Source organism: Colletotrichum destructivum, chromosome 2 (assembly GCF_034447905.1).
Source record: "Colletotrichum destructivum chromosome 2, complete sequence".
Lineage (NCBI taxonomy): Eukaryota > Fungi > Ascomycota > Sordariomycetes > Glomerellales > Glomerellaceae > Colletotrichum > Colletotrichum destructivum.
Genome location: NC_085897.1, coordinates 5,409,990 through 5,418,621, shown reverse-complemented (window position 1 = coordinate 5,418,621; position 8,632 = coordinate 5,409,990). Strand labels below are relative to the sequence as shown.

At 58.9% G+C, this 8,632-nt stretch overlaps 4 protein-coding genes across 4 annotated transcripts; 3 read left to right on the top strand and 1 right to left on the bottom strand.

Annotated features, from left to right (window-relative positions):
• CDEST_03839 (Putative GroES-like superfamily, alcohol dehydrogenase-like, NAD(P)-binding domain superfamily) lies at nt 1–1,510 on the top strand. The gene is made up of 3 exons (XM_062919998.1): nt 1–376; nt 489–1,102; nt 1,184–1,510. The coding sequence occupies exons 1-3, from the start codon at nt 196–198 to the stop codon at nt 1,433–1,435; spliced, it is 1,047 nt and encodes a 348-aa protein (XP_062776049.1). The 5' UTR covers nt 1–195; the 3' UTR covers nt 1,436–1,510.
• A 293-nt stretch (nt 1,511–1,803) lies between these two features.
• CDEST_03838 (uncharacterized protein) lies at nt 1,804–3,683 on the top strand. The gene has a single exon (XM_062919997.1). It carries the CDS (start codon nt 2,506–2,508, stop codon nt 3,421–3,423), a length of 918 nt encoding a protein of 305 aa, XP_062776048.1. The 5' UTR covers nt 1,804–2,505; the 3' UTR covers nt 3,424–3,683.
• A 1-nt stretch (nt 3,684) lies between these two features.
• CDEST_03837 (Putative NADH:flavin oxidoreductase/NADH oxidase, aldolase-type TIM barrel, oxidoreductase Oye) lies at nt 3,685–5,178 on the bottom strand. Its single transcript, XM_062919996.1, has 2 exons — nt 4,740–5,178; nt 3,685–4,668 (listed from the first exon to the last, which is right to left on the bottom strand). The coding sequence occupies exons 1-2, from the start codon at nt 4,858–4,860 to the stop codon at nt 3,692–3,694; spliced, it is 1,098 nt and encodes a 365-aa protein (XP_062776047.1). The 5' UTR covers nt 4,861–5,178; the 3' UTR covers nt 3,685–3,691.
• A 552-nt stretch (nt 5,179–5,730) lies between these two features.
• On the top strand, nt 5,731–7,619 carry CDEST_03836 (Putative major facilitator superfamily, MFS transporter superfamily; the record flags this gene model as incomplete). Its single annotated transcript, XM_062919995.1, has 2 exons — nt 5,731–6,352; nt 6,457–7,619. The coding sequence occupies 2 exons, from the start codon at nt 5,731–5,733 to the stop codon at nt 7,617–7,619; spliced, it is 1,785 nt and encodes a 594-aa protein (XP_062776046.1).
• Between the last annotated feature and the right edge of the window lie 1,013 nt (nt 7,620–8,632).

The following is an 8,632-nucleotide window of genomic DNA, read 5'->3' as shown; positions in this document are numbered from 1 at the left end:
CTAATAAAGCCCTCCCTCTGCTCCCCTCCCAAGGTAGATTCGAATAGCTTGTTGATTGTTGAAGATCTGTCCCTGGATCTCGTAGGATTACTCTCTGTTACGTCCACCCACCACCCCCTCGACATATTTATATACATCTTCCCTCCCATCTCACTTTAATACCCCCTTTCACACCCAACGCACAAACCACACAAGATGGCGCAACAGAACCTCTCCATTGTCCTCGCCGAGCGTCCCACGGCCGAGATCATCCCCGGCCAGACTTTCAAGTCGGAGCAGAAGCCCATCCCCAAGGCTGAGGACCTCAAGGATGGCCAGATCCTCATCGAGAACTGGTACCTCTCACTCGACCCCGCCATGCGCGGCTGGTTGAACGGTATGTCCTCTTCGGCTTCCTTCCTCCCTCCCCACCTTTCCTGATGATGTTTTACGACACGTATAAAAGGAACAGACGACTGACGACTCCCCCCTTTCCCCCCCAAATAAAGACCGCCGCTCCTACATCCCTCCCGTCCAGATCGGCGAAGTCATGCGCGGCGCCACCGTCGGCCGCGTGCTCGCGTCCAAGTCGCCCAAAGCCAAGGAGGGCGACGTGCTGCCGACGTTCGGCGGCTGGTCCGAGTACAGCGTCGTCGACGACGCGCGCGTCGAGCCCGTCTCTTCGTTCCCCAACGTCTCGCAGCCGGTCGACTACCTCTCGGGCATCGGTATGACGGCGCTGACGGCCTACTTCGGCATGCTGCGCGTTGGCGACCCGCAGCCCGGCGAGACCGTCGTCGTCTCGGGCGCGGCGGGCGCCACGGGCAGCGTGGCGGGCCAGATCGCCAAGCTCAAGGGCGCGCGCGTCGTTGGCCTCGCCGGGTCCGACGACAAGTGCCGCTGGCTGACGGAGGAGCTCGGCTTCGACGTCGCTCTCAACTACAAGGACCCCGAGTTCCGCCAAAAGTTCAAGGAGGCGACGCCCGACTTCATCAACGTCTACTTTGACAACGTCGGCGGCGAGATCCTCGACCTGGCCCTCGCGCGCGCCAAGGAGTTCTCGCGCTTCGTCATGTGCGGCGGCATCAGCCAGTACAACTCGGCCACGCCCCAGGGACCCAAGGTAAGTCGCCCTGCCTCGCCCTGGCCTCGCCCCTGGCGGGTTATTCCCGTCACATTCTTTTCTCCGACTAACACGCGGTAGAACTACGCCAACATCATCACGATGCGCATCAAGATGCAGGGCTTCATCGTCTTCGACTACGCCAAGGACTACGCGCAGGCGCGCAAGGAGCTCGCGCAGTGGCTCGACGAGGGCAAGATCAAGCGCAAGGAGACCATCGTCAAGGGCGGCCTCAAGGCGGCGGAGCAGGCGCTCGTCGACCTGTACAAGGGCATCAACACGGGCAAGCTGATTGTCGAGATCAAGAACCCCAAGGACGCGGCCAAGCTGTGAGTGAGAATGAGGATGATGGCAAATGATTTGTTGGGATGGATACTGGCGAATGACTTGATGACATTGTATACTTATTTTTGATAATGACCTCCCAAGTTGGCGCAGATGCAGAAAATAGGTGCATGCCAATGGAATACAACAAAAAAACAATAACAACAACTAAAACAAGAAGAAACACGATGCTCGATTTGATGAACGGAGGGAGGTGACCGCTTTAACCGTAATACCGACATATCGCTGCACCCCTGTATCGAAGCCATTGTTTAATTGACGAACACCCTATATGCATCTATCGATTTGACTCCACTCCCCGCCATCGCCAATCTGCCCCAAGCTCCCTCCTTCCCCCCCTCCTCTTCACCCTTCAAGTGAATTTAAATTTCCATTTCTCCCTTGTCCACCAAACAAACCAGGAACACCCATCCTCGACCAGCTGTTTTTCTCCTGCGTTGCCTCGGCCACGCACAGCTTCAAACAAGCAGATCCTTGGAGTTCCTCCCCCCCCGAGTCTCTCCCGTTTGCGACAGTGGCTGCAAATCGACATGGCAAACCGAGTTGTTGGTCTTTGAGCTGCAGGCGATAAGATTGATTTCCCATCGACGCGCGCGCCTTTCTCGGAGAGCGGAAAGCGGAGGGCGGAGAGCACAATCCTGGCATCAAGAATCTGCACGCAGCCTTCTCACGGGATCTTCTCTGAACTTCTCGACGGTAACACGGCAAAGATCTCTTTCCATCTTCTGGTCCGGTGACGGAAACAGTCGACGGTTGCGACGAAAGTCCACATTCCTGTCTGTTCCACCGCTCAGGCAACCCACCGCTTCGAACTGAGACAATCCCCCCGCCGCGCTCAACGATTTTCACCAGCCAGGGCCCGAGAATTCACCCAGCCTCGAGCCCGAGGGTCATGAGATAGATGCTCGAATCCAGGTGCAATCGTTCGAAGCAATAAAAGTCAAGCACTACGGTACCATCTGTACGAGCATTCTCTCGTAAAACACCCGGTGATCCCGCCACAAGACGCCGAGCTATCCATCGTACCGAGACCGAATCTTCTACCCTGCACACCAGCCATGGCTTTATCACCAGAGGAGGTCGCGCACCTTCACCGACAAGCGAAGCGCCGAGCCGAGCGAGCCGCCGCCGAGATGTCGTTCCGCGACGTCAGTTCGGAAGAATACCTCAAGAAGCTTCGGGCCAAGAGACGCCCAGGGAGGCGCTTCGAGGTGCACGACATACCCGCCGCGGTCGAGATCGGCGAAGAACCGCTGCCACCATCGCAACCCCAGTTCAGGCGTCCCATGGGCCCTGACCGGCAACGGACGCACACTCGCACGCAATCTGCCGGTGCCGCGACGACACCTGGCCCACAGCAACGTACGGCGTCGACACCCGTCGGTCGCAAGGCCACGCTTGGGGTTCCCATAGCCAGGAACACATCGGCGATGCCTCATGTGCCGTCTCAGAGGTACTCGAGTCAGCATTCATCAAGCCAACCGGATCTTCTCATGCGAGCCATGCAGCGGCAATCGGCCTCGACGCCAGGTCCGACCGTGAGCTCCAAGACACCAAGGGCGTCATCCAAACCGCAGCCTCCGCGGCCTCGATCAAGCCTGAGCGTTTTCTATTCTCGAAAGTCGGTCCGCCGAGTGGCATCTGTTGCCTCGCTGCCCTCAAAGGCGGTCGATCAAGACAAGAGCTCCACGCATCGTCAGGCCGGCCACATCCGCAGCAAATCCGTCCATGTCACGGCTGTCCCGTCGGAGACCTCAACGCGGCCCGGCACCCTTTCGAAACGAGGTTCTCTCCGTATGCTAAAAGACAAGATTAGGAGGGTTGCCAGCTCTTTCGAACTGCGATCCGGGAGGAGCGAGGACACGAGACTCGACAGCGACGACGGCCTGAAAAGCCGCTCCAGTAGAAGCCTTCTCTTACGACCGTCACGCAAGCTCGGCTCCCAACCACGCCTGGGCACTGTTGGCGAGGAATGAATGAGAATCAGCCCGTAACGGCATCCCTCACTCATACGCGTGGCTTGCATCCCACGGAGATTCACCCGGAAAGCCCTCTTTTCTGTGCACAGCGTCGGAGGAGGAGGCACATTGTATGACTGACGGATGATGAGACACGACCACCATTTTTTGGATGACAGGATCTCGTGATGTTCTCTGTATTTGACGTTTCATTATCTAGGCGAAGATACCCTGTTTTCTACTTTCCCATCCTGGCATTCTTGCAATTTAAATCCTCTGAAACAACCTACGCCGACTGGAATTGGGGGGAGAATGGGTAGTCTATATACCCAGTCGGCAGCTTGGGCGTGTAAAAGTATGTCCGCTCGTACTTATCCAACTCGATATCCTCCTTGATGCGAAATACGAGGTCTGGGTTCGAGATGAAGTACCGGCCGAACACGATCGCCACATCATACTTGTTGTACGTCTCGTCGGCAGCCGTCCTCGCCGACGCGGCCGTGAAGCCGCCGGCGAGCAAGACGGGACTTGCGTTGTCCCAAAGCTCGACCAGCCACCGCACCGTCCGCTGTCCGCCACAATCCGTGTCGTCGTTTCCGCTAATTCGGGCCTCGATGAGATGGAGGTATGCGAGGCCCAGGGGCCTCAGCTGCTCGACCAGATACCTGAAGGTCGGGTCCGGATCGTCCATGAGCATGCCCTGGAAGTCGCTGTAGGGGCTCAGACGGACGGCGGTCCTGTGAGCCCCGACGACGTCGACGACGGCCTTGGTCACCTCCAAGTGGAATCGCGCCCGCTTCTCGATGCTGCCGCCCCAGGCGTCGGTCCGCTTGTTGCAGGTGTCCTGGAGGAACTGGTCTGGCAGATAGCCGTTGGCGCCGTGGATCTCGACACCGTCAAAGCCGGCCTCGATGGCATTGCGGGCAGCCGCCGCGTAGTCCTCGACGGTGGCGAGGATGTCGGCCTCGGTCAGCTCGACGGGCGTAGGCGTGTCGTCGGCAATGGGCACCGCGCTCGACGACTCGAGGGACAGGCCAAGGGACTCGAGCACGTCGACTCTGCCACCGCGGCCGAGGTGCCAAAGTTGGCAGTAGATGAAGGACCCCTTCTCGTGGACGGCGTCCGTCACCTCCCTCCAGCCTGCGATGTGGGCGTCACTCCATATGCCGGGTACGTTCCGGCGGCCGGCGGCGCGGTGCGAGATCAGGGTCCCTTCGGACACGAGCAGGGTGCCCGGCACGCAGCCTCTCTGCGCGTAGTACTCTTTTTTATCATCGGACCGTCAGAAAACGAGCTGCAGGTGAAATTGTCTCATAGTGCTTCTTCGCACTCACCCTTCATCATCTGCGTCGGCGTCCATTCGTCGTCGGCACGGTATCGCGTCAGGGGAGCCAAGGCCAGACGGTTGGAGAGCTGGATCGAGCCGACCGTGAGAGGAGAGAAGAGTTTCGACATGGCGACGAGAGGTTGGCGGTTCACTGCTCACGGCAGCCGGTTCAAGGGGTCACGAGACAAGTTCAAAATGAAGTAAAGCAGATGCAGGAGTAGAATTGGAAACGCCTCAAAAGAAGTCAAACCACCAAAGGAGCGTCATGTCGCCATCGTTGGTTGCAGCAATGCAGCAACGCTAGCGAGAAGGATGATGGGTGAGTGTGGCCTAGTTCCTTGACACGCATGCCGATGTTTGCCGCAGTCTCGGATGAGTGGGTGTTTACTTGCAGGATATCATGAAAGTCATCATCACGACGGGCATCTCAGCAGTCAGTAAGAAAGTCGTCCTTGTTTGAGCTCAGCTAGTCAGGAAACATTCCCCAAGAGAAAGGACTCGCACACCTGAACCCCCCCTCCCCTCTCCCACCCTCTTGCGATTTTCCGCTACGCCCGGCGCAAACCCGGTGGACACATGCGGATGCGTATCGGCACAAAATGTGCCGACAAAGAGACCGGAGGTGTGAGATCGGCGAAAACGGGCGCCAGTCTGGGTTCCCTCTCCCCCCATGCCATGCCGACATACCCAGTGTGGATCGTTCTTGTAGGAGACCTTTCAGGGCTTTTCAGACACAGCCGGCAGATGGGTTAGAGAACCGTTGACGCAATGGATTGCCGTAAGCGGTTTGCGGACACGTTCGTTTCGTAGAGAATGTCCAAGATGCCCCCCGGGAAGATGACAGCCGGCGATTTCGGCACCGAACCCCTGCATGATGGGATCTAGATCGGGGTCTCAACTCGCAGCTCGTCGCCTAACTACTACCTCTTGTTGAGCTGCTTGACGGATGAAGGCAGGGCTTCTCACTTCCGTCCCGGTGACTTTTAAGGGTATATGCTATGCTAGATAGCAAGATGAAGGAAGATACGTCCACCATCACCGACACGACGAGCGCGCAAAGAGAACATCGAGTAATGCATACGGATGCCGCACCGAGCGAAAATGAAGACGGCACACCACCATCACCATCATCATCGCCGAGCCCGACCCCGGCGGCCCCTGGACAACAACAGCCAAAGGACGACAGCGATGCCGAGAGCGTCGGCGGCCAGCGGAACACCATGTCGCGGAAACGCATGCTGCTCGCCTTCTCGGCCCTGTCCGTCTGCCTCTTCGTCTCCTTCATCGACCAGACGAGCGTCTCCACGGCGGTGCCGGCCATCGCGGGCGACCTCGACACGGGCACGGCCACGTCGTGGATCGGGACCTCGTTCCTCATCGCGTCGACGGCCTTCCAGCTCATCAACGGGCGCCTCTCGGACATCTTTGGCCGCAAGAACCTGCTCATGATCTGCCTGGTGCTTATGGCCGTCGGCGACGTCCTCTGCGGCTTCTCCCGCACCAAGGAGCAGCTCTTTGCGTTCCGAGCCGTGGCGGGCATCGGCGGCGGCGGCATCAACAGCATCGTCATGATCATTGTGAGTGACATCACGACGCTGGAGAACCGAGGCAAATACCAAGGTAAGGAAGTCCTGGGGATGAGAATACGCTCCCTTCTCACTTAACTGTGGTGAGTGAGTTTCAAACTTGTGTCCAACTAACAAACATCTCCCCCCCTCCCACAGGCATCCTCGGCGCCGTCCTCGCCTTGGCTAACGGAGTCGGGCCCTTCGTCGGCGGTGCCGTCGTGCAGCAGTCGACCTGGCGCTGGGTCTTCTGGATGGTTCCCATCATAAGCGCCCCGGCTGCCGTCACCATCCTCTTCTGCCTGCCCCTCAAGCACCGGTCCGGCAACTACGCCGACAAGATCCGAAAGATCGACTACGGCGGCATCGCCCTGAACATGGCCTCGACGCTGCTGGTCCTGGTGCCGCTGTCCGGCGGCGGCGTGTCGTACCCGTGGTCCTCGCCCTTCGTCATCGGAGCCGTCGTCGGCGGCGGCGTCCTGGGCGTCCTCTTCGTGCTGTACGAGTGGAAGCTCGCGAGGCTGCCCATCATGCCTCTCCGCCTGTACCGGGCGCCACACTGCAGCTGCCTCTACGGCCAGACGTTTCTCATGGGCCAGGCCTACTTCGGCAACCTGTTCTACCTGCCCATCTACTTCCAGTCCATCCTCCGCTTCTCGCCCCTCGCCGCCGGCGCCATGATCCTGCCCGTCATCATCACGACGTCGATCCTGTCCATCCTCTCGGGCCAGTACATGCTGCGCGCCGGGCGGTACATGCCCTGCATCCTCGCCGGCTTCTTCTTGTGGACCCTCGGCAACGGCTTAACGGTGCTCTTCGGCCGCGGCACGGGGCTCGGGCCGCTCATCGGCATCCTTATCGTCGTCGGCGCCGGCATCGGGCTCACGCTGCAGCCGACGCTGGTGGGCATGTACGCCAACTCGCGCAGCGAGGACCGCGCCGTGACGACGGGCCTGCGCAACTTCATCCGCACCATCGGCGGCGCCTTCGGGCTCGTCGTCTCGGGAGTTATCCTCTCCAACACGCTGCGGCGGGACCTGCGCGGCAGGGACTTCGTCTCGGACGGCGTCGTCGCCGAGCTCACGTCCTCGACGTACACGCTGGGCGACAAGGGGTTCTCGGACGAGGAGCAGGCCGTGATCCTCGAGGCCTACATGAGGGGGCTGCATTACATCTTCATCTACTACGTCATCTGTTCCGGGCTGAGTCTGGTGTTGACGCTCGGGGTGGGCAACACGAGTCTCAAGGCGAAGAAGCCGGCGCAGGGCCCGGAGACGGTGGTGAGGGACACGACGGGCAGAGACGAAAAGGTGGGGAAATGAGGCTTTTGAGGCTTTGTTTGGGTCACATGTGATAGATTTCCCTTCGAAAAAAAAATTGGTAGCGATACTCGCAGGGACAGGAAGCATTTGGCAGGTTTTTGGCAATCGCGGCGTTTTTTGGGTCTGAGCTGGGAATCATCATCATTACCACCTTCACACGATAGAGAAGAGTTGCATATCACGAGGAAACCAACAGTATCATATCACAAGTCTCTTGCGTGACAACTGCCGAGAATCAGAGAAAGGGGGTTTGGCAGGACGATGCATACAGCGCCTCGAGAGAACCACAGAACACTGGGCTTGGTGTCCCTGTGAGAGAGTGAGAGACAGCAGCTGCCAGCCTCGCACTTCCCAGCTGGCGCGGTCCATGTTGCTTGTTGGTCCCCGACGACAATCGCCCATATCTCACGTTCTCGGCAGCCTCTCACCACCTGGTTCCCTCCTCCAATTGCTCAGATCCGCGTCGCAGTCAGACCTCAACCACATTTCCCTCTCCTCTGACACGTCCAGCATCACCAAAACTTTCTTGATAGATACGTAATGGCTCCGCAATCCGGTACGTTTGTGACTCCCTTGAACTCGAGCAACCTAACACTGTTGCCGCGGACAACGAGACCTCCCTTTTGATCGTGCAACTCAATCGCCGGTCTCCATGTCCCAATCCAGACGAGAGAGAGATAGTCCCACGTCCTGGGCATTACATCAACCTGCATCCCCGCCACGGGAGTTGCCCTTCTGTTATCAAACGGGCTCTCCAGCTATCCGCAGCCGTTGTCGATTACTCCACACACGATCTCTCTTGTCTACGTAATATCTCACTTGATCAACTCCACGCCACCTCCAACATACCTCCAACAACGCCCATCGACCCCGCGTCTTGTCAATGCCTTATCAAGATGGATCGTGGAGGGGAAGAGGGGCCTTGTTTGGCAGGATCTCCGGATGTGCTCCAACGGTTCGTTTATTCCCGATGCGTGCAAGAACCCCGTCCCCCTGGACGCCTCCAACGGCTT

Bases quoted from the DNA above. Each gene is read 5' to 3' on its own strand.
- CDEST_03839 (XM_062919998.1), top strand. From the start codon at position 196: ATGGCGCAACAGAACCTCTCCATTGTCCTCGCCGAGCGTCCCACGGCC. The intron at 377-488 runs GTATGTCCTCTT...CCCCAAATAAAG, and splicing joins CATGCGCGGCTGGTTGAACG to ACCGCCGCTCCTACATCCCT. The intron at 1,103-1,183 runs GTAAGTCGCCCT...AACACGCGGTAG, and splicing joins CCACGCCCCAGGGACCCAAG to AACTACGCCAACATCATCAC.
- CDEST_03838 (XM_062919997.1), top strand. From the start codon at position 2,506: ATGGCTTTATCACCAGAGGAGGTCGCGCACCTTCACCGACAAGCGAAG.
- CDEST_03837 (XM_062919996.1), bottom strand. From the start codon at position 4,860: ATGTCGAAACTCTTCTCTCCTCTCACGGTCGGCTCGATCCAGCTCTCC. The intron at 4,669-4,739 runs GTGAGTGCGAAG...ATGATAAAAAAG, and splicing joins GCCGACGCAGATGATGAAGG to AGTACTACGCGCAGAGAGGC.